The 24,717-nt window shown below is 36.3% G+C and overlaps 1 protein-coding gene across 3 annotated transcripts in view; it reads right to left on the reverse strand.

The window, feature by feature from the left end:
* Positions 1 to 8,599, reverse strand: part of C6 (complement C6) — a 64,861-nt gene extending 56,262 nt beyond the window's left edge. For 2 of the 3 annotated variants that reach the window (XM_058718485.1, XM_058718500.1), the window contains exons 1-3: positions 8,028 to 8,190; positions 2,844 to 3,005; positions 1,254 to 1,410 (exon numbers count right to left, since the gene is read on the reverse strand). In XM_058718485.1, the coding sequence (XP_058574468.1) occupies positions 1,254 to 1,410; positions 2,844 to 2,986 (300 nt within the window). In that variant the 5' untranslated portion in view covers positions 2,987 to 3,005; positions 8,028 to 8,190. Of the gene's footprint in view, positions 1 to 1,253; positions 1,411 to 2,843; positions 3,006 to 8,027; positions 8,191 to 8,469 lie in introns of those variants that run through there. The other variant, XM_058718492.1, reaches the window with a different exon arrangement.
* Between the last annotated feature and the right edge of the window lie 16,118 nt (positions 8,600 to 24,717).

Consider the following 24,717-nt stretch of genomic DNA (forward strand, 5'->3'; position numbering starts at 1 on the left):
TAAAATGGGAAAGCAGGACCAAAGATTTCTAAGACTTCTAACTCTGAAACCATATGGGAATAAATTATATCAAAATCAAATGCACAGATATTTACTGAGTGTCTCACATGCAGTAAATCTTCCAGGGAGTAACAATAGCATCTTTATATCTCAAAGGTAGTGTGAAGTGATCAATGTGAAGGGATTTGGGGTTTTTGTCTTTGTTTTTGTTTTTTGCATAAGGAAGTCAACATGGAAAACAAGGTTGACATATTCTCCACATTTTAAAGGATTTTAAATGGTGAGTAATAGAACAGGGAGTCAGGGAAGGATAGACACATGACAAGATCAAAAAGTACTGACTTTGAAGTCAGAAAAATTCAGCTTCAAAATATAGTGCCTCTACTCATCAGAGGCATATTCTTGGGAAAATTACTTATTTCCTGATGAGCTCTAACTTCCTCATCTGTAAAATGGGTAGGAAAGCACACTCTCATGTGTGAACAAGGTGATATAAGGGCCTAGAACAGTTTCCCTCAGACAGTGGGTGCTCCACAAATGAGTTCCTTTTTCTTCCCAAATGTGTGACTGCTGAGCACCCACTCTGATTGGGGTTTCTGTGGGCCAATGCCCTTACAGGAATGAGCTGAAGTGAGTAAATACTGCAGCTGGAAACAATAAACAAATTGAGGGACTTTCCCATGGGGAGAGGGAAATTAGAAGCAGGGCCAGGAGTCAGTCTTTTGATTAATGTCTCTCATTTTTTTTAAGAGAGAGAGAGAGAATTCATGTGCAAGACAGGGAAAGAGAGAGAGAGAGAGAGAGAGAGAGAGAATCTTAAGTAGGCTCCAGTCTCCATGCTCAGCATAGAGCCTGACTTGGGGCTTGATCCCATGACCCTGGGATCATGACCTGAACTGAAATCAAGAGTCAGATGCTTAACTGATGGAGCCACGTGGGTGTATCTAATGTCCCTCATTTGTCTGATTTTAAATTTTGGACTGAAATCCCCATTTTCTAGCACCTGCTTTTGCTTTCTGAGCTCTCAGAGGGAACAGGCAGTGGAATCCAGAGCTCAATAAGAACAATATCAATACTGGGGGCAGAATTTCCTTTGAAAGATTGCTAAATGGAATTTTCCCTCAATGGAAGCTGGAATGGTGTATTTTCAGAAACTGAGGAAATTGAGCATTTCTGTGATTGTTGATCCTGTCAGGTCATCCAAATCTTTTATTGTGATTCAGATTTCCTGAAGATGCCCATGGCTCACCTACCTGTTTTTCGACACAAGGGTCACAGGCTGACCATGGTCCATAATCTCCCAGGAGGCAGTTGATGGGACAACGTTGCAGGTTACATTCTCTAGTCTCCAGCTTAGTGCAAAGCTGGTCACAAAAGTTATCCAGATAGTACTGATCAACTACGATTTTTCTGTAATAGTGAGAAAAGATCTGCTTAGAATGAGTATATTCACTGTGGTTCCATCCCCATAAGAAAAATACCACTGAGCATTGACCACGATGAATAAAAGGAAAGAAATTGTTTTGTAAAGTCAGGCAGGTTGGCATCCGTGCAGTTCTTACCACTTAACGGCATTCAGGACTGGATACATAATTTTTGGGGCCCAGTGCAAAATGAAAATGAGGGGCCTCTTGTTAAAACATTATTAGGAATTTTGAGACAGCGACGGCAGCGCATTAAGCCAAGCATGGAGCCCTTCTAAGTGTGGTCCTGTGTGACTGCATAGGAAACACATCCATGAAGCTGGCCCTCATGGAAGTCTCTGAAGGGACTGGATAGGAAAGAAAAGAAAGAAGAAAGTTGCTGCAAATTCCTTACATTATGACAACACAGTGTAATAAGTATAATGATTGAGATAGAGTCAGAGTGCTATGAGGCCAAAGACCCAAAGAGAAAAATAATAGGAGAGATAAATCTTGAAAAATTCATGTGACGCCTCCAGGCATCAAAGGGCAGGGAATGCGGGGGGGAAAGGCACATGCCAAGATTACAGGTGGAAGAACAGGAAGCATCCATGGACGAGTTAGTGGATGGGCCCTGGTGGTGCTGGTGGAGAAGAGCTGGGTGTATTGTTGTGCTTTATTTGGTAGCCAGTGGAGAGCTACTGAGGGACTCTTGAGTGAAGGACTATTAAAGCTTTAACCTACTTAATGGATGGTTTATTGGGGGAGTCAGTTGGTGATTTTAATGAGACTCACACTGCGCATGTAAAAATAGTTTTGTAAAATAGGTCTCTAAAAACCTATAATGATTAAAGCACATTAAATATATACCTTTCTTCCCTAGTCATGTGAGCATCTTCATGGAACAGAAGCATTGAACAGTTTTAAAGAAACTGTGGGGGCTAAGTAGTCTGAATCGGTGAGAACACTGAATTATTAAATGTTTTCAATTAAACACGGTTTTCCTGCCTTCTTCTACTTGCTGACAATCAAGCTAATAGCTAATAGCGCTTCTCAATTGAGGTCCTGTTAGACTCAGTTTAATGAGTAGAAAATTCTCTATAATTAACTCACTAACTGTAGGCAAGTGGAGCTATACACTGATTGAAAAAAGGCTTGAGTAGAGATTCTTAGCAAGTTAAATAGTCAACAGAAAATATTGCACACATTCTTAATTAAATTTCTTCAAAGCTCCTTGATTTTATGGAGAGAACAAATGTAGACTTCCTTTCAACCGTATGTGGAAAAGACCTCAAATTCCATCCAAATCGAATCCCATGATTTCTTACTTTGAGATATGCTTTTTTCTTCCTCATTGCTTGGTGTGGCACTTTTGATATTGCTAAGTCTGTCTGTGAGGTTTCCCATGGCACAAAGTCAATCTTCATAGCTCGCACCCACCTCTGTCTGCTCTGGGTTCCAGAATTGCAGGTTTTTGAGCAGCTGGACCACTGACTCCATGGGTAATGATCACAGAAACAGGGTTGGCACTTGTCAATCAGAGCACTCAGGAGGATGAAATACAAGATAGAGTGTCTGGCCATGCCTTGAAACCTCTAAGCCCTGAAGGGGAATGATAAAATACATATCAAACAGTTGTTGGGGGTAAAACTTTACAAGTCACTCTCAGTTACAGACTCAGCTATGATCTTAGAAATTATTTGCGCCTCCCCGCCCCCCTTAGCGCAAGTTTACACCTATAAATTCCCATGCTCATGACTTCAATCCTACTTTCTTTTTTAAGATCCTACTTCTATTTTTAGAGTGGATATTCCCATAGTTGCAACTCCCAGTACTAGTAAGTTTCTCTGAGCTGTTAGTGAAAGGCTATAAGACAAAGTGTTGCAGTATATACATTTGTATTACACTTCATTCCCAAATGGAATTTTGTGTGGGCAGTACCCTCAATTACGTGGCAAGTTTTCATGCTTTTCTGGACTGGTGGAGGAGTTTGGAGCATTTTTCTGGAAGCTCTAATTTCTTGGTATCCTAGAAACCTGCTAAAGAGAGTTCAATGTTTAACTGTCTCTACCTATGGAGTCACAGAAGTTAGAGCTGAAATGGATCTTTGAAATCTCCAGGTTAAACCCCCTCATTTTCTGGATAATGAACTGGGGCTTAAGGAGGTACAATAATGTTGAGACTACATGGCAACTAAGAGCCGAAGACTCCTCATTCTTGGATGAGGTGCACCCTTTCACTGAACTTCTAATCACATTAATGATTGTGTAACTGGAACATCTAGTTGCTTTGAACTCTACCACCCAGGCCACAAGAGGGTTTTTCCAGATGTAACTGAATGCCAGAGAAAACTTTGACCAGTGGTTCCCCTCTGTGTGCTGTGGAGCCTTGACGATCTGTGAGCTGTTGAAAGGAATTTGCAAAATCACTTCTGCTCCCAGTGTTGTTATTTTGATCTTTTTTTCTTTTGAAAAAAAAAAAGTTTATTTATTTTTGAGAGAGAGAGAGAGCACGAGTGAGGGAGGGGCAGAGAGAGGGAGACACAGAATCCCAAGCAGGCTCCGGGCTCTGAGCTCTTGGCACAGAGCCTGATGCGGGGCTCGAACCCGTGAACTGGGAGATCATGACCTGAGCTGAAGTTGGACGTCCAACTGACTGAATCACCCAGGCGCCCCTAGCTATGTTGATCTTAGTATCTCTCACAAAACATGCAACATGATTAAGTATATATAGAAAATGCTGCTGTAACTTTCATTTAAAGAGGTAAAATGGCATTCATCTAATTTCTCTGTGTCTCAGTTTCGTTATCTGTAAAATAGCAATAATACTCTCCCTTGTTCATAAGGTTTTTGCTAGAATTCAGTAAGAAAATTTATGTAAAATGCTTAGGACAATCCTTGGCATGGAATCATCACTCAATAAAAATTAGCTTTTCAAGTTAGTAATAACATTTAAGAGTGCAACAAATTTAATTATAGCTATTGTTTATGCATTTTTCAAAATTAGGGGCTCTTAAGTAGAAGCGAGGATCATGTGAAGACCAAAAATATGTTTTGATATTATATAAGGCTATTCATATTAAAAAAAAATTAAAAATATGACTTTACTTTTACTTTTCATCCTACAAATAAAACCAGATCTCTGAACATTTTATTTGAAATTGCAATTTTCCACCAGTGTTTCTTACCCTCCTTCACTGCTTTGTTTTTCTTTGTTATACATCCCCTCCTGATACATAAATTACTGAAGTTTAAATAAATATCTCCTCTTCCCCTTTTCCTTCTTCTTTTTTAAAATGTTTACTTATTTATTTTGAGAGAAAAAGAGGGTGAGTGAACAGAGGAGGGGCTGAAAGAGAGGGAGAGAGAATCCCAAGCAGGCTCAGTTCTGTCAGTGCCCGATGTAGGGCTCGAACTCATGAACTGTGAGATCATGACCTGAGGCAAAATCAACACTTGGCTGCTTAACCAACTGAGCCACCCAGGTGCCCCTTTCCTTCTTCCTTAGAATGCAAACAGCATGGTGGTTGATCTCTTTTGTCTGTTTTATTCATTTCAGCATTAAGAAGAATGAGAGCAAGCATAGCATATAATGAGTAAATATTTTTGAATGGAGTCTGGGAAACAGTTTAGAAATTGGTTTTTATGAAATAGGAATATAATAATGTGAGTCCATAATTACAGCCATTTTGTAATAACTGTTCTTAAATTTTCTGTCAAATTAAGGATATTTCATAGATTTTAGAAATGAGCTTGTCTAATTGTCTTCCATTGTTTTCACGAGTGATGGTTTGTAGCATAACTGCTTTACCTCTAGTTTGTTATAACAGTTCACTGAAATAAAAAATTACACCTTTTGAGATTCGGATTTCTTTTAAAGCACTTGTAATTTATTTGGTTAGTCCACCTCTTATTTATCTGATAACATTTATTAAGTTCTGAATTGTATCAAAATGTGGGGCACCTGGGTGGCTCAGTCGGTTGAGCGTCTGACTTCAGCTCAGGTCATGATCTCTCAGTTTGCGAGTTCAAGCCCCATGTCGGGCTCTATGCTGACAGCTCGGAGCCTGAAGCCTGCTTCAGATTCTGTGTCTCCCACTCTCTGCTCCTCCCCCACTCATTCTCTCTCTCTCTCTCTCTCTCTCTGTCTGTCTCTGATATAAAGAAATATTAAAAAAAATTAAATTGTATCAAAATGTATGAAGAAGAAAATTAAGATGGTTTACAATATAATCAACCAGAAAATTTCTGCTGACTTTCAAAAAATAAAAACAACACATGCTTATATTTGAAATTTTTAAACAGGCAAGAAAGAAAAATACAAGGCCAGATTTCTCTTTTACCTGTTGCCAGAATCAGTCCCCACACATAATCACTGTTTTATCTTTTTATAGGTATCCAATGGAAGGAAAATTCTTCTGTACATTACCTTACACGTATACATATGCATGTTCTTTAAATATATGCACATAAATAGGACATGTGATGTATATTACTCTGTACTTTGCTGTTTTCACTTCATAATACACTTTGACTATCTTTCTATATTGATAGATGCATATCTACTTCATCTTTTTAACGGTTGCATAGTTTTATACCAATATGGGTGTATTACATTGGATTTAACTATTATCCTAATTTTAGGCATTTAGTTTACACCTACACTGCCATAAACACCTTCATATTGTATCTTAGTATATATACTTTTGTAGTATATGCATGGGACCAATGGGTGTGTTCCTAGCAGTAGGTGACTTAGTCAAATCATGTGAAATTTAAAATATTAATAAGTATTGCCAAATTGCCCTACTGAAATATGGCCACCTCAAATGTTTCAGAGGGTAAGTTTCTGATTATATTTTAATGTATTTTTTATGTATTTTTAATGTATTTTTAATGTATTTTTTAATGTATTTTAATATCTTACATTTCTTAGTTGTGATAAGAGGATACTTCGGCCAAAAAAAAATGGGTTCATCATTTTGTAAATCTTCATTCAAACTAAGAGTTTAGGATCAGATGTAATAATTATTTCTTCAATATGCTCAAATATTAGAGCACTTCTTAATAAACCAGTGAGATTTTTGAACTCCCCTACAAGCTCAGAGAAAAAAGCTACCATAAAAGCAACCAAAACTATTGACACGTGACAGAATGTCCTTCAATTTAAAATGGAATTGACATACATTTGAGTATCCATTGTGTACTGCTCAGCATTGAGTGAGACACAAAGAACAGAATACATTATCACTGTCTGGGGAAGGTAGACAGAAACTGAACATTCTTCCTATGCTTTTCATCCAAGCTTTTTAAATGTAACTCATAGATAAGCTGCTACTTATCTATAAGCTACTACTTCCCTAGGCTATTTGAATTGCAAAAATTAAAGGTTGCTACACTTGCCTGCTGATTTTGGTTCCCTGATTAGAAACCTATCTTTCTTATTTTTCCTGGGCAGCCCGGAACCATAGGACATTGGGACAAAGAGTGTCCAGACAGAATTTAGCTTATGATTAGACAGAATAGAATGAGTCTTAAACATCAGACCCAAACTCCAGATTGGGTATTTTTTCACTGGCTTCAGGATCCTTGAGAGCTTAGACTCCTAAAGAATGTGAGGTTTCCCTGTTAACCAACCACTAGACTGACCACCACTCTACCCTCTCATAGCCAAACTGGGATCTTCTCATATAGGAACTGGATCAACAAGGAAGCCTAAACAGAAGAGGGTTTTATTGTTGTTGCTTATTTATTTACTTCTCTCATACATTTTGTAGAAATGGTTTTCTTCCAAAATAGTTCCTTCAATTGCAGAGAAAACAAAATTTTAAAGCATTTTGTTGAATTAACATGTAGATGATTGGGGGAAGTTGAATTAAAAGAGACTACCAGTTCTCAGTTCTCAGCAGAAAGTATTTGTTTCAACTTCCAAAAGCTTGAAAAGCAAAGATGGACCTTATTCCAACTAATATCAAAAATCGCAAGAACAGAATCCTTATAAAATTATTCTGATCTCTTCTCTGGGTATAACTGTTCTGAGGCAATTTGGAAAATGCTATAAATTAAGACGGTAACATCAAAGCATCTGATTTGAGGAGATGCTAATAAAAGAACTAACTGGTATCTTCTCATTTGATAACATTTTATTGTTATGAGGAAAAACTGTTTCATGTTAAAAGGATTAATTTTCATTCAAATAAAGATAATTATTTCTCTAATTTTGTTATTACCATGACCCAGCATAAAATATCAAATGTTTCCTTATTTATGAATTTCCAACATCTCTGGGCATTTTGAAACATCTAAAATTATATGTGGGCATTTTACCCATTACCATACCATTTTCATAGAGACATGGAACAAAAGAATGTTCAGTGAATAGAGGAAAATAGAAAAAATCTTCTGTGGTGCCATGGTGGGAGAGTACCAATTCTCTAGTTTCTTATAATTGCCACCTCCCTTGTACTCTAAAAGTCAGTGATCCCACTGAACCATTGAAGACAGCTTTGTGAGCATTTAGAGAATTCTAGTGTAGAGTGAAGTCCATCTTATTCTGACCTGTCACCTTCTGATGTACACGCCTCACATGAACGATCTATCTGTAAGGCGGTTCAGCATATCTTACCCGACAGTTCAAAGGATGTTCTAGTTTGTCCCCAGCTGCAGGTTCTTCCTTTCCATCTCCTTGTAAATTTCTTGAATCTCTTTATTTCATATTTTGTTCTTCTGTGCATTCCCCAGGGGCTCAAAAAATGATATGTACCATTGCTAGGATAGGCTGGGGTGTCCAGGAGTATGACTCATCTTTTGACTAAAGGGTATGTTTGCTTTACTTTTAACTCTAGTGTAACTCATAGAAAAAACTTGATCTCAACAAGGTAGTTCTCTGGAAGTTCTTTAAGAGACATGGTCTTTTAGTTCTTTTGAGATTTAAACTAAGTAGAAAGGCAAATAAGTGGCTATAATCTGAGTTATGTATTTTCACGCATGAAAGGGTACATTTGTTGGAAACATGATCCATAACTCTGAAATATTAAGATTACAAATGAAATCATTATATCACTCACCTGTAAATAGAGTCTGTGGTGTCCAGAGAGCTTATTTGCAAATGGTTGAAAAAATAATAGGGACTTTCTCAAAACAAAAAGGGTTTATATGATAATCCAAACAAGCTTCCTCCCTCCTATTGCTAGCTAACATAAGGTCCTAACCCAGAGATCCAACGTGTTGTTAAAATAAACACACTGTGGAAACTCTGGACTTTGCAAATGATTACTTCAGCAGTAATACTGAAACTCTGTGTGAGATATTACACAGGGTCCTGAATTTTCAATGATTTTCCCACTCAAGGGATATTGTAACAGAAAAAAAATCTCTGACTCCACTTTTGAAAACCCCTTTAGAATACATTGCTTAAAATTGTCTTCCCTTTAGGAATGTGTCCAGTTAATTAAAATATGTATTGATTCTTATTTTTTTCTGATTATAGAATATTTATTGAGGAAGATTTAGAAAATATGGAAAAATGTGAAGAGGAAAATTAAAATCATTTTTAATAACCAGACAAAATCATTTTTAATAACCAGTATTTACTCCAAGTATTGGAGTAAATACTCCAGTCATATTATATGTATATGTGTGTGTGCCTCTCTCTTTGTAAGTATACACATGCACAGGAATATGTGTACATATATAACTTTATAATTTTGTAAGTGACATCACATATTTTTTAAAGATTCAAATGCACAGAATAGATCACATTCCACAGTTTATAGAGCCATATCATTACTGGTCTGTGCAAGATCTTCTTTTATTTATTTCACTATTTTCTCCCAAGGATCTTGTTTCATTTCTTTTCCTAGATTAGTTACATGTGTTAATGTATTTGATGCCTGTTCTTACATAGGATTATTTAGATATATGTGTATCCTTCAAAAATACAGTCTCATTTTTCCACGTATATTTTTGTAATTTACAGAAATGGTGCTTTGCTAAATGTTTTATTTGGTTTCTTACTTTCTTCATTCACCATTATGCTTCTGAGCCTTATTCAAGGTAAATCTGTTGGAGCATAGACATTCATTATATCAACCACATTTTTCTTATACACTCTCTCAGTGCCTACTTTTGTTCACTTTGACATTCATTGTATCAACCACATTTTACTTATCCATTCTCTCAGCGCCTACTTTTGTTCACTTTGACTCCCTTCAACTATAAGCACAAGGTAATTTTCATTGTGAATTAGTGAGAAAATTCCTAAAAGCACCCAGGTTGCTCTTTGGAAAAACTCTACACATTTACACTCTTAGCAGCAGCTTAGGAGGGTTTCTCACTAGCAGGGTCTACCTAGCATTTGATGTTACATCTGACATGTGTAATGTGATGTCTTGTGGTTGGTTAAGCAGTGAATTTCAATAGTGAATTTCAGCATCCCTGTGTTCTCACTGCACCTTCTGGTTTCCTATCTGTGAATTAACAATTAATATTCCCCTGATTATTTTTCTATTGTGCTTCTTTTCTTTTGTTGCTTGATTTCCTATATACTGATGATTTAAAAAATGTTAAGGATCTCTTCTCAGTTTGTCACGTATGTGTTAGTTTTATTGATCGTGTGTTGGAAGAGAAAAAAATCTTAATTTTAAGGTAATCTAATTTGGTGATTCTGTCCTCATAGCTTTTGTTTTGGATAATTTTTCTTTTGCTACAGAAATTATTTGGTTTAAGAAATCTGAAGTCACAGATACATTCCTAAATTTTCGTCACTCTTGCAGTTTTAGATTTTGTGAGTAGTCTTTTAATCCTCTGTAGTTATACTGTATTTTTATAAATGGTGTGAGACAGAGTAAAGTAAACAAAACAGAACCCGAGAATCTTATAACCATTTGATAAATGAAGAAAAGAATTTATTAAAACTTAACGACTTTGTATGGTGACAGATGATAACTAAACTTATCGTGATGAGGATTTCATGCGTGTAATTGTTGAACTGCTATGTTGTACATCTGAAATTAACATCTTATATGTCAACTACACTACAATTCAAAGTTAAAAAAACCTCAACAATTATGCTTGATTAAAACTTTCATCAAATTAGAAACAGAAAATAAATTTCTTATTCTGACAAAGGTGTCTACAAAAAACTTGTAGCTAACATCATAGTTGATGGAAAAATATTGCAGAGTTTCTTCCTTTGTTCAGAAAAGAGAGAAGGATGCCTGCTATCACCGCTTCTCAATACTGTACTGGAGATCCTCTGGTATTACTTGTGTAGGTAGAAAAATCCCAAAGAATCTACAGACACATTAAAATTAATAAATGAATTTAGTGAGATTGCTGGATACAGTTTATTATAGAAATGTTTATGATAGAAAAAGCATCTCCGTCAACCAGCAAAAGCAAATACAAATTTAATCCGGGAAGATTTAAAATAGCAATGACAAGTGTGCTCTTTCCATCTAATGATGATTATGCTTCCAGAGAGGTTCACAATATAGCTTGAGATTGGCTAATAGGGATATTATGCTAAGGTGAAGCACAGCAAAGTAGTGCAATGGAAAAAGAAAACTGTGGGGATTGAGAATGTGGAGACTTACGTTTCGCTCTTGATTCTGCAACAACTATGTGATCTTGAGCAAATCACATGACTTCATTGAAATTCTTTCTTCTTTTGAAACTAAGTATTTTTCAAACTTTTTCAAAACAGTGGAAAACTTTAAAAAATATGAATTATATCCCAAATATGGAAAACAGCTAAAACAAATACTCCTCAAACAACTTATATTTTCACCATGTAGTGGGAAATGATTATCTGAGCAGGTCTAAAGACTCTTTGAAGTAAAGCAGGAGACAACTGCTCCAAAGTAACATGTTTTAACATGCATGGTAGTAACTTACCCAAGACCAGAGTAAGTCAGAACCAGAGTACAGGTCTCAGATTCACAGTCTGTTGTCTTTTTCTTGTACCATTTTGAGATTTTAAAGATTGAAATTTCAGGCTAAGAAGGAAAACAATAGACCACCATTGAAGTCACTTTGGGGGTGGTAGGAGTTTCACCCTTGAGTATCTGATAAGATAAATAGGAGAAAAAAATATATGGTAATAATACACCATTTATGTACACTTCTTTCTCTAGTTGGTTCTATGAGGCCCTAAAATGAAATATGTTTTTCCCATGGTCATGGTATTTGGAGCAAACGGCAAATGCTAGCAGTCACAACCTAGAAAGTCAGAAGCCAAAAGGACCAGCCGAAGTAGGGTTGTTAAGTAATATGGGCTACGAGAAGGGCAGAGAAATGAGTCTGTCCCTTTACAGAAAAAGTGTTCTGAACCCTGAAACCCAGAGGGAGAGATTTCTGGTCTGATCAATAGAACCACAGTGTCCAGTTGGCTTTGAGAAGTAGAAGTAGAAATAGTCTTCTATGTAAGACGATCAGGTGATTGTTCCAGAGCTAGGAATTGAATGTGTGCAATTACGCTCAGGTACGCCTCTGGCATGAATATGAGTGCTCTCTAAACAGTATCTGGACACATGCTGCTGAGAAACAAAGCATGCTGTGAAATCCGCCAGCCGAACTGTTTCAGCAACTGCAGGCCTTCTAAAGTGTTGGCTGGTGACATGGAATACATTTTTCAATAAAATGCTCTGTATCTGTATAATGCAGAAAGTTGCTGGTGAGCTTAAATGTGTAGACTGACCAGGAGAGAAAGCCTTTACTTGTAAAGGAACAGAAGGGTGTTGAAGGAAATTAGAGCCAGGACGTGGAATGTTAAAATGGAGCAATTATAATTTTTCCAGAAGGAGAATATGTATTCTTTTAAAAATCTTTATTCCTCTCTTAATGATGACGGATTCACAGCCAAATGGTGTTTTCTGCCAAGAAAATAACCCCACACATAAGATAATGAACAGTGGAGGCTGCTGACTATCTGAAGGCTTTTTCATATGCTAAGCATTCACATGCCAACTTATCATTACAGGAAAAATACTATAATTTCTTATTAGAGTTAAGGCTAATGACCCCATCTATTTCACAGGCCCTTCAGAGTGTACTTTGTCAGTCAGTGTGTGAGGAAAGTAAAATTACAAATTGAATTATTTCACCCGGAGAATCAAAGATCAAAACTTTCAAGTGGAGGAAGTAGAAGTGTGCCTTGCACCTCAGGCTACCATGCTCTTTTCTTTTCCTTTCCTACTAAAATTATTTCCGGGGTAGTCTAAAAGGACTATATTTAATTACTTAAGTGCTATTCTTCATTAATGTCACTCTTTGCAACATGGGTTACAAATACAATGGGCCTACAAGAACTATTGTCAAACTGAATGACCGTCTTTCAATTTACTGTTGGCTTCTGGGACATCTTACGATAGATATTTACATATTTTTCTCAAGATTTGACTGAGGTCAAATAGGTCTTGTCCAAACTCTTGAATTAGTTTCCTAGTTGGTTCCATGACATACAGCTATACCATGCATCTTGAACACTATTACCAAGTTTTCTTGTCTTAATCCGTTCTGGCTGCTGAAACAAAATGCCATGGAGTGAGTGGCTTATCAACAACAGAGATTTATTCCTCACAGTTATGGAGGCTTGGAAGTCCAAGGTCAAGGTGCCGGCAGATTTGGTATCTGGTGAGGACCCACTTCCTGGCTGTTTCATGTTACAGTTTCATATGGTAGAAGGTGCAAAAGAACTGTCTAGAATCTTTTTTATCTTTTTAAGGCACTCATCCCATTCATTGGGCTCCACTCTTACAACCTCATCACCACCCAAATCCCCACCTCCAAATAGCATCACGTTGGGGATTAGGTTTCAAATATGAATTCAGGGTCATGTAAACATTCAGTCTAAAGGTCCACTCTGCTGACAATAACAATTTGATATTTGGGTGGCATCTCATGGCTTGCAAAGCACTTTTCTTAGTGCCATAAGAGCAACAGTATCTACTCACCCATTCTGATCAATACATATTCACTGAGCACCTGTTATACACCAGACATTATGTTGAGACTTAAAGAGCAAAAAATGAATGTTTGTTAATTTCAAGAACTTTAGTTAAAAGATACAAATAGTTGGCTGGAAAAAATGAATTCTGGAAAATACTGAAAATTATAAGAAATTTATCTCAGAAATTATAGCCTCTCTTGTGCATGCACTCTTTTCTTCAGTTCACATTTATTATAATCATCACTGTTATCATTATTTAAAGCCTTTTGTTCACTCATTCACCAAAAATTTACCGTAAGGCACTGTTCTAGGCATTGGACAGTGACTAAGACAAGGAAAAAAAGTCCTGCTTTCATAGAGTTTATCATCTACTGGGCATAAGAGAGAGAAAACAAACCAAATGAGCAAATTATATAGCTTTTTAGCAGCATTTCTTTAATATTTGTAAAATACCATTTCTTCTAAAAAATATTGTGGGTCATTCTCTCTGCCTCTATTTTCTCTTGTCCCTATGCTTTATTAGAGAAAATCTGTCCAGCCTTGCCTCAGGAAAGATTTTCCTTGTCAGCAGGAAAATCTAATCCTGCTGTAGGTCTCATGAGTCTGCCTCTTGGGCAGGGTTGATGGGCCAGCATGAGGCATGAGTCAATGGGATTTTATGTGCCAAGGTTAGGAATTGGAACTCCAGGAATTGGAACCTTATTTAAGCCATATGCAAAGAGAGGCAGAAAATACCTCTCTGCAGAGACAAAGAAGAATGAAGTGGGGAGTTGAAGAAATATGCCTACAGAGTATAAATGTTGTCCGTCATGAGGCTCAGCTATACTTTCTGCCCTTGCATTCCATAAGGTACACCTGTTCCCTTTCAATAACACCTGGCAAGCATTTTTCTACTCTCTAAGGGGTTGATTTTTTTTTCCTACTCCACATATAAGTGATATTATGCCATATTTGTCTTTATTTGGCTTATTTCATTTAGCATAATGCCAGCAAGTCTCATCCACATTATCACAAATGACAGGATTTCCTTTTCTCTAGTGGCTAATATTTCATTACACACACACACACACACACACACACACACACACACACACCACTTCTTTATCCACTTATCTGTTGATGGACACCAGTTGTTTCCATAGGTTGGTTATTGTGAATGATGCTGCAAAGAACGTGGGGGAAATGTCTCTTCACGATTCTGTTTTTGCTTCCTTTAGATTTATAACCAGTAGTGGAATTGCTGGATCATAGGGTATTTCCCTTTTCAATTTTTTGAAGAGCCTCCATACTGTTTTCCAGAGCGGCTGCACCAGTTTGCATTCCCACTGACAGTGCAAGAGTGTTCCCCTTTCTCCACCTCCTCACCAGCACCTTTGTTTCTTGTGTTGTTGATTTTAGCCATTCTGACAGGTGTGAGTTGATATCTCATTGTGGTTTTGATTTGCATTTCCCTGATGATGGGTGATGCTGAGCACATTTTCATGTGTCTGATCTGTACAGCCCTCATTTTTAATGCAGGCAGACTATTATTAATAAGAAGAATCTCAGTCTCTGGGTACATTAGCGATTAGCTATTAGCATTCCCATATCCACCCCCAAACCATTCTGTTATGCTTATTTTCCTTTAATAGACTTGTAATATTTTGAATGTAATCAGAAAAACCTTTTTATAAACTAGATCTAAAAGCAAGAGCAAGGATCTAATAAATAATCTTGGCAGTTTAATTTAACATTTAATTAAAGTATTTCCTTTATTTTATTAAGGACATCTATTTATATTGTTTAAAAAAACAGAACTCAAAGTTTTAAGGCAACAAAACATCATCACTACTTTACCCTTTCCTACTTTCTCATCTTCTCTCCAGGACCAGTCACTTTCAAATTAGAGCTGGATTGTTTTTCTTTTCTTTCTTCTCTTTTTTGTTTTGTGTGCTTTGTTTTTTATCTTTGTATTTCTTACTACTGGTACCCATATAACTCCATTTATCCCCCTTCCAGATCTCTTTGCTATGGCTTTCATGTAAACTCCATAATACACTGCTGTTATAGTTTGTGCTGTAAACTATGCATTCACAAGAGGGGTAACATTGCCCTCAAGAGGATGAAAATTGATTGTTGGGGGGTGGTGAAAAATTCTTAGATATTATAATTGTCTGTGGCCTTGTAAAAGTTAGCCTTACCAATAGAACATTATTCCTTAGAATTTAACTTCTTTTATTGGGTTTCTTGGGTATCTTGCAAGCACCACTGACATTAAGTTTATGGAAGATACACAGAATGTTTACAAGATTAGTGCTAAATCCATGATGAGCAGATGACTTCTTTTCTTCGATTGCTTCGTCTGTCTTGATGCATATTGCAAGAGGAGGCATATTTATTAGATGTTATTTATGTTTGACCTCAGCGTTTTTATGTGTGAATTAAGCTTTGAGAATGAAATAAAAATAATTTATATTTTAATATTGAATTCTACAAGTTATTCAATGTCACATCAAGTGCTGAAAAGAAAGAAAATGTTGACAATATCCAAATGAATATCTGGCAGCTATTTAAGAGTTATTTACCCATATCAAGCAAAAATTAAGAGTTTAGTCCACTAATATAATTTTTAAGTAATTTAATTTAAAAAATGTTTATTTTTGAGAGAGCACAAGAGGGGAGGGGTGACAGAGGATTCAAAGCGGGCTCTGCGCTGACAGCAGTGAGCTTGAGGTGGGGCTCGAGCTCACAAACTGTACGATCATGACCTGAACCGAAGTCAGACACTCAACCAACTGAGCTACCCAAGCGCCCCTTAAGCAATTTAATTTTTAAATTACAGCTAACTCTTGAACAACATAGGTTTGAACTACATGAGTCCACTTACACGCAAATTTTCTTTTGACAAGTATAGTACAATACTATACATGTATTTTCTCTTCCTTATGATCTTAATAACATTTTCCTTTCTCTAGCTTACTTTACTGTAAGAATATAGCATATGATACATATACAAAATATCTGTTAATCAAATGTTTATGTTGTTGGTAGAGTTTCTGGTCAATGGTGGGCTATTAGTTAATTTTAAGGGAATCAAAAGTTACATGTCAATTTTTTACAGTGCAGGGAATCGACACTCTTAACCCTTGCATTGTTCAAGGGTCAATTGTAAATTACCTAAAAAAAAACACAAGAATAGTTTAAAAATCTCTTATAACTGTGTATTATGTTGCCAATTTGCATATTCATTTTATAGATTACAATTTTAGAACTAAATAAGTTACATTAAAATTTACTGAGCAATAATCATGAAGCTGTTACATGACAATAGCTTTTTAATATTTCAGCTTTTAACTTTTAAAAGTAGTCATTCTAAAATCTGCATTGAGCAAAAAGTAAACTTTGTATTTTTTGTTTTTATGTTTAAAGTGCATATATGCATACAATATATAAGCAGGTATACAATATATCATGGGTGTCAAAATCTCATTGGGGGATGAGCAATTAGGGAAAAAGAAGTGGAAGAAGTTTCTTAGGGAATGATAATGAAAAAAAAAGTGGTGAAACTGATTTAAACCAACATGTATTGTAAATAAATTACAAGGAAAATAATTGCTTGTTTATGTACATCGACAATTTTATCATTTCTTATCCTTGATCTTTGTGTAAGGTTTGATTTTCCAAGCGTAGTGTCTTCTGCTGGAAGAAGATGGGGAGGTACTTGCTTGTCTTGAGCGAGGTAACCTGATGCCTCCAAGTCCTTTGCCTCCACAGGGTTCTGCAGGTTAAAAAGGGACTCCTCTTTGGTACTCACTCTGTGTGCCTTTTAGCACGTAAGCTTGCTCCATTCTGAGTCAGCTACCATTCTTCCATTTGCTTTGTTTCCAAAAATTATTGAAATATTACATCTACTGACATCTCCTCTGTTCTTCTTGTCCTTTTGGATTTACAACATTTTATTTCTTTCCTGTCATAACAGGAGATTGATGAAATAAGTTTATATGGCCAATTGCTATGTTCAATAGAAATTCTTGGAGTTTCCTAGATGGGAATAAATATAATCTTTTAGCCATATTCATTTAATCAAACACTTTCCCTATCCTCCTCCCCCATCGTAAAATTTTTTAACATCCATCAATCCATTTGAATTTCTACTGTCAATTAAGCTTCCCAATCTGTTTTGATCACAGATATAAAGAATACAATTCAAGAGGATGTGAGGAAAAGATTTGTATTCAGCCTGAAGCTGAAATTACCTCGGGTACTATTATAATACACAAATGCTTTGGTTTTATGGTTTCTCCTATAGCTGACATTTAGGGATGAATAGGTGTTGTTACCCAACTGGGCACTGGGGAGATATATGTCAGAGGAGGCAGGAAAACAAAGAGAGGAGCAGAGAATTAGTTACAAAACTGTGATGATTTCATTATTCTACAAGGGCTAGATGGTTGAATGAAACTGTGCTTGAATAAAAGTACTGTTTCTGCTCTGCTTTCCAGCAATAATAGAGGAAATCGGTGGGGGGCAACAATTACAAAATAGGCTGGTGGGTGAGCAATCCCAGGGCTAGATCACTAAGCAAGACCCTCAAAATGCTGTGGACATGATACCTTTATAGGTATCATAGGAAAATGATAGGTATCATAGGAAAAGAGATCTCGAAATACCTTTTACTGACACCATGGAATATGCCTAATTGACTTCCTGAGTGATTGCATTGGCCCTATCGTTTCTAATAGGAGAGTGTAAAGCAGTCTATTTGAATAAAAACAGTGTTGTTTCAGGCTTAGATATACGAAAGAAAACAAAGATAAATCCCAGTAGAAGAATTTCACAGTTTATCCAATCTGCTCTTTCTTTAAACCAAGTTTTGAAGCATGATTTTTTTATTTTCCTCTCTATTACAGAGTCCAGCCCAGGATCACATGTTTCCTTTAGCCATCATTGTCTCTCTTTCTCTCTGTTTTTTTTTAAGCTTATTTTGAGAGAGAGAGCGAGTGGGGGAGGGACAGAGAAAGAGGGAGTGACAGAGAATCCTGGGAACGCTCCACACTGTCAGCATGGAGCCAGACACAGGGCTTGATCCCACAAACTGAGAGATCATGATGTGAGCTGAAACCAAGAGTCAGATGCTTAGCCAACTGAGCCAACCAGGCACCCTCAACTGTCTCTCTTTATACAAGAACAGATTGCTAAATTTTCATTGTCATTAGTGGCATTGACAATTTTGAAGAATAAAGACCACCTACTTTTAGAATATTCATCATTTGGGGTTTGTCTGACAGGATCACATCTGGAGATAACATCAATTGATTTTTGAATCTCAAGTCACCATTGCATTTTGAGAATTGGTGCATTTGGGGAATACCTGGATTTGATTGGCTAGTATATATTTAGGGTTTTTGTCTCTATTTTCATGAGAAATATTAGCCTGTACTAATATTCTTGAAACATATTTGTCAAAGTTTAGTGTTAAGATTGGGTTGGCCAGATTAAACAAGTTGTTAGCTCTTTTCCTATATTGTGGAAGAGTTTGTTTAAGATTGATATGATTTTAAAATATTTACCGGTAAGTCCAATATGGATCTGAGTGTTTGAGGAGTAAAGGATTTAATACCATGTACAATTAATCTAACAGAAATAAGACTTATAGGTTATCTATGTCTTTAATTATGTCATTTTTGCTAAGCTTCTTTCTCTAGGAATTTGTCCATTTCTTTTTTTTCTTCTTTTTTTTGGGCATAAAGTTTCTCAAAGTATGCTTCTAAGGTATTTTTAGATTCTGTAGCCTCTTTAGTGATGTCTTTTTTATTATTCTTCATATTAAAATTGTTATTACTAATAATTATTCTCTCTGTGTCTTAAGGTTTCTCAATTTTATTAGTCTTTTCAAAGATCTAATTTTTGGTCTATTGATTTTCTCTTTAGTCATGTTTGTTTTCTGTTTTATTAATTTCTACTCCTAACTTTATCACTTTCTTTTCATGTAGGTTTAGTTTTTTAAATATTTAGTAAACATATCATTTGTCTTCAGCCTTTTCCCTCTTAACACACATTTTAAGGTTTTTAAATTTCCCTTTGAAAACTGAATTCACTTTATTCTATAAGATTTGTGTGTTGCATTTCATTTTCAAATTAAATATTTTCTAATTCCTTTTTTTAACTTTATTTTTTATTTTTCAAAATTTACATCCAAATTGGTTACTATATAGTGAAGCAATAATTTCAGTAGATTCCTTAATGCCCCTTACCCATTTAGCCCATGCCCCCTCCCACAACCCCTCCAGCAACCGTAAGTTTGTTCTCCATATTTATGAGACTCTTTTGTTTTGTTCCCCTCCCTGTTTTTACATTATTTTTGTTTCCCTTCCCTTATGTTCATCTGTTTTGTTGCTTAAAGTCCTCATATGAATGAAGTCATATGATTTTTGTCTTTCTCTGACTAATTTCACTTAGCATCATACCCTCCAGTTCCATCCATGCAGTTGCAAATGGCAAGATTTCATTCTTTTTGATTGCCAAGTAATACTCCATTGTATACATATACCACATTTTCTTTATCCATTGATCCATTGATGGACATTTGGGCTCTTTCCATAGTTCGGCTATTGTTGATAGTGCTGCTATAAACATGGGGGTGCATGTGTTCCTTCAAAACAGCACACCTGTATCCTTTGGATAAATGCCTAATAGTGCAATTGCTGGGTCTGTAGGATAGTTCTATTTTTAGTTTTTTGAGAAACCTCCATACTGTTTTCCAGAGTGGCTGCACCAGCTTGCACGACCACCAACAATGCAAAAGAGATCCTCTTTCTCTGCATCCTCGCCAACATCTGTTGTTGCCTGAGTTGTTAATGTTAGCCATTCTGACAGGTGTAAGGTGGTATCTCATTGTGGTTTTCATTTGTATTTCCCTGATCATGAGTGATGATGAGCATTTTTCATGTGTCAGTTGGCCAATCTGGATATCTTCCTTGGAGAAATGTCTATTCATGTCTTTTGCCTGTTTCTTCACTGGATTATTTGGTTTTTGGGTGTTGAGTTTGATAAGCTCTTTATAGATTTTGGATACTAACCCTTTAGCTGACACGTCATTTGCAAATATCTTCTCCCATTCTGTCAGTTGCCTTTTAGTTTTGCTAACTGTTTCCTTCGCTGTGCAGAAGCTTTTTATTTTGATGAGTTCCCAGTAGTTCATTTTTGCTTTTGTTTCCCTTGCATCCAGAGATGTGTTAAGTAAGAAGTTGCTGTGGCCAAGATCAAAGTAAGAAGTTGCTGTGGCAAAGAGGTTTTTGCCTGCTTTAACCTCGAGGATTTTGATGGCTTCCTGTCTTACATTGAGGTCTTTCATCGTTTTGAGTTTATTTTTATGTATGGTGTAAGAAAGTGGTCCAGGTTCATTCTTCTGCATGTTGCTGTCCAGTTTTCCCAGCACCACTTGCTGAAGAGACTGTCTTTATTCCATTGAATATTCGTTCCTGCTTTGCAAAGATGAGTTGGCCATACGTTTGTGGGTCCATTTCTGGGTTCTCTATTCTGTTCCATTTATCTGAGTGTCTGTTCTTGTGTCAGTACCATACTGTCTTGATGATTACAGCTTTGTAGTATAGCTTGAAGTCTGGGGTTGTGATGCCTCCTACTTTGGTTTTCTTTTTCAAGATTGCTTTGACTATTCAGGGTCTTAACTGGTTCCATACAAATTTTAGGATTATTTGTTCTAGCTCTGTGAAGAATGCTGGTGTTACTTTGATAGGGATTGCATTGAATATGTAGTTTGCTTTGGGTAGTATCAACATTTTAACAATATTTGTTCTTCCTATCCAGGAGCATGGATTCTTTTTCCATTTCTTTGTGTTTTTTCCATTTCTTTCATAAGCTTTCTATAGTTTTCAGTGCATAGATTTTTCACCTCTTTGGTTAGATTTATTCCTAGGTATTTTACGGTTTTTTGTGCAACTGTAAATGGGATCGATTCCTTGATTTCTCTTTCTGTCACTTCATTGTTGGTGTATAGGAATGCAACTGATTTCTGTGCATTGATTTTATATCCTGCAACTTTGCTGAATTCATGGATCAATTCTAGCAGTTTTTTGGTGGAATCTTTTGGGTTTTCCATATAGAGTATCATGTCATCTGCGAAGAGTGAAAGTTTGACCTCCTCCTGGCCGATTCGGTTGCCTTTTATTTCTTTGTGTTGTCTGATTGCAGAGGCTAAGACTTCCAATACTAAGTTAAATAACAGTGGCAAGAGTGGACATCCCTGTCTTGTTCCTGACCTTAGGGGGAAAGCTCTCAGTTTTTCCCCATTGAGGATGATATTAGCGTTGGGTCACTCATATATGGCTTCTATCATCTTGAGGTATGATCCTTCTATCCCTACTTTCTTGAGGGTTTTTTACAAGAAAAGATGCTGTTTTGTCAAATGCTTTCTCTGCATCTATTGAGAGGATTGTATGGTTCTTGTCCTTTCTTTTATTGATGTGATGAATCATGTTAATTGTTATTCGTATATTGAACCAGCCCTGCATCCCAGGAATAAATCCCACTTGGTCGTGGTGAATAATTTTTTTAATGTATTGTTGGATCCGGTTGGCTAATATCTTGTTGAGGATTTTTGCATTCATATTCATCAGGGAAATTGGTTTATAGTTCTCCTTTTTAGTGGGGTCTCTGTCTGGTTTTGGAATCAGGGTAATGCTGGCTTCATAGAAAGAGTTTGGAAGTTTTCCTTCCATTTATATTTTTTGGAACAGCTTCAAGAGAATAGGTGTTAACTCTTCCTTAAATGTTTGGTAGAATTCCCCTGGAAAGCCATCTAGCCCTGGCTTTTTGGTTTTTCGGCAGATTTTTTATTACTAATTTGATATCCTTACTGGTTCTGGGTCTGTTCAAATTTTCTATTTCTTCCTGTTTCAGTTTTGGTAGTGTATGTGTTTCTAGGGATTTGTCCATTTCTTCCAGATTGCTCATTTAATTGGCATATAATTGCTCATAATATTCTCTTGTTATTATTCTTATTTCTGTTGTGTTGGTTGTGATTTCTCCTCTTTCATTCTTGATTTTACTTATTTGGGTCCTTTCCTTTTTCTTTTTGATCAAACTGGCTAGTGGTTTATCAATTTTGTTGATTCTTTCAAATAACAAGCTTCTGGTTGCATTGATCTGTTCCACTGTTTTTTTGGTTTTTATAGCATTAATTTCTGCTCTAATCTTTATTATTTCCTGTCTTCTGCTGGTTTTGGGTTTTATTTGCTGTTCTTTTTCCAGCTCCTTAAGGTGTAAGGTTAGGTTGTGTATCTGGGATCTTTCTTCCTTCTTTAGGAAGGCCTGGATTTCTATATACTTTCCTCTTATGACCGGCTTTGCTGTATCCCAGAGGTTTTGGGTTGTGGTGTTATCATTTTCATTGACTTCCATATACTTTTTAATTTCTTCTTTAACTGCTTGGTTAGCCCATTCATTCTTTAGTAGGATGTTCTTCAGTCTCCAAGTGTTTGTTACCTTTCCAAATTTTTTCTTGTGGTTGATTTTGAGTTTCATAGCGTTGTGGTCTGAAAATATGCACAGTATGATGTCGATCTTTTTGTATTTACTTAGGGCTGATTTGTGTCCCAGTATATGGTCTATTCTAGAGAATGTTCCATGTGCACTGGAGAAGAATGTATATTCTGCTGCTTTAGGATGAAATGTTCTGAATGTATTTGTTAAGTCCATCTAGTCCAGTGTGTCATTCAAAGCCATTGTTTCCTTATTGATTTTTTGATTATATGATCTGTCCATTGCTGTAAGTGGGGTGTTGAAATCTCCTGCTATTATCGTATTACTATCGATGATTTCTTTATGTTTGTGATTAACCGATTTATATATTTGGGTACCGCCACATTTGGCGCATAAATGTTTGCAGTTGTTAGGTCTTCTTGGTCTATAGACCCCTTGATTATGATATAATGCCCTTCTGCATCTCTTGATACAGTCTTTATTTTAAAGTCTGGATTGTCTGATATAAGTATGGCTACTCTGGCTTTCTTTTGTTGACCATTAGCGTGATAGCTGGTTCTCTATCCCCTTATTTTCAATCTGTAGGTGTCTTTAGGTCTAAAGTGGGCCTCTTGTAAACAGCATATAGATGGGTCTTGTTTTCTTACCCATTCTGTTACCCTATGTCTTTTGATTGGAGCATTGAGTCCATTGATGTTTAGAGTGAGTACTGAAAGATATGAATTTATTGCCATTCTGATGCTTGTAGAGGTGGAGTTTCTGGTGGTGTTCTCTGGTCCTTTCTAATATTTTGTTGCTTTTGATACATATATATACATATATATACACATATATACATATATACATACATATACAAATATATACATATATACACATATATACAAACATATACAAATATATACATATATATACACATATATACATACACATACAAATATATATATATATATATATATATATATATATGTATATATATTTTCCTCTTTTCTCCCCTCAGAGAGTTTTTTCTCCCCTTAAAATTTCTTTAGTGGTCACAAACTCCTTTAATTTTTGTTTGTCTGGGAAACTTTTTATCTCTCCTTCTATTTTGAATGGCAGCCTTGCTGGATAAAGAATTCTTGGCTGAATATTTTTCTGATTCAGCACATTGAATAGATCCCGCCACTCCTTTCTGGCCAACCAAGTTTCTGTGGATAGGTCTGCTGCAAACCTTATCTTTCTTCCCTTGTAGGTTAGGGACTTTTTTTCCCTTGCTGCTTTCATGATTTTCTCCTTGCTTGAGTATCTGTCAATTTGACTATGATATGCCTTGTTGATGGTCGGTTTTTGTTGAATCTAATGGGAGTCCTTCGTGCTTCCTGGATTTTGATGTCTGTCTCTTTCCCCAGGTTAGGAAAGTTTTCCCCTATGATTTGCTCACATAACCCTTCTAGCCCTATTTCTCTCTTCCTCCTCTGGGACCCCTATGATTCTGATGTTGTTCCTTTTTAATGAGTCACTGATTTCTCTAATTCTTAAATCATGCTCTTTTGCCTTAATCTCCCTCTTTTTTTCTGCTTCATTATTCTCTATAAGTGTGTCCTCTATGTCGCTGATTCTCTGTTCTGCCTGGTCCATCCTTGCCGCCACTGCATCCATCTGTGATTGTAGCTCAGTTGTAGCATTTTTAATTTCATTCTCGCTATTTTTTACTTCTTTCATCTCTGCAGAAAGGGATTCTAATCTATTTTCGACTCCAGCTAGTATTCTTATTATCGTGATTCTAAATTCTGGTTCAGACATCTTGCTTGTGTCTGTGAGTTGGTTAAATCCCTGGCTGTCGTTTCTTCGTCCTCTTTCTTTTGGTGTGAATATCTTCTGTCATTTTGAAGGGAGAAAAGGAATT

This window comes from Neofelis nebulosa, chromosome 1 (genome assembly GCF_028018385.1).
Source record: "Neofelis nebulosa isolate mNeoNeb1 chromosome 1, mNeoNeb1.pri, whole genome shotgun sequence".
In the NCBI taxonomy this organism is placed as follows: domain Eukaryota; kingdom Metazoa; phylum Chordata; class Mammalia; order Carnivora; family Felidae; genus Neofelis; species Neofelis nebulosa.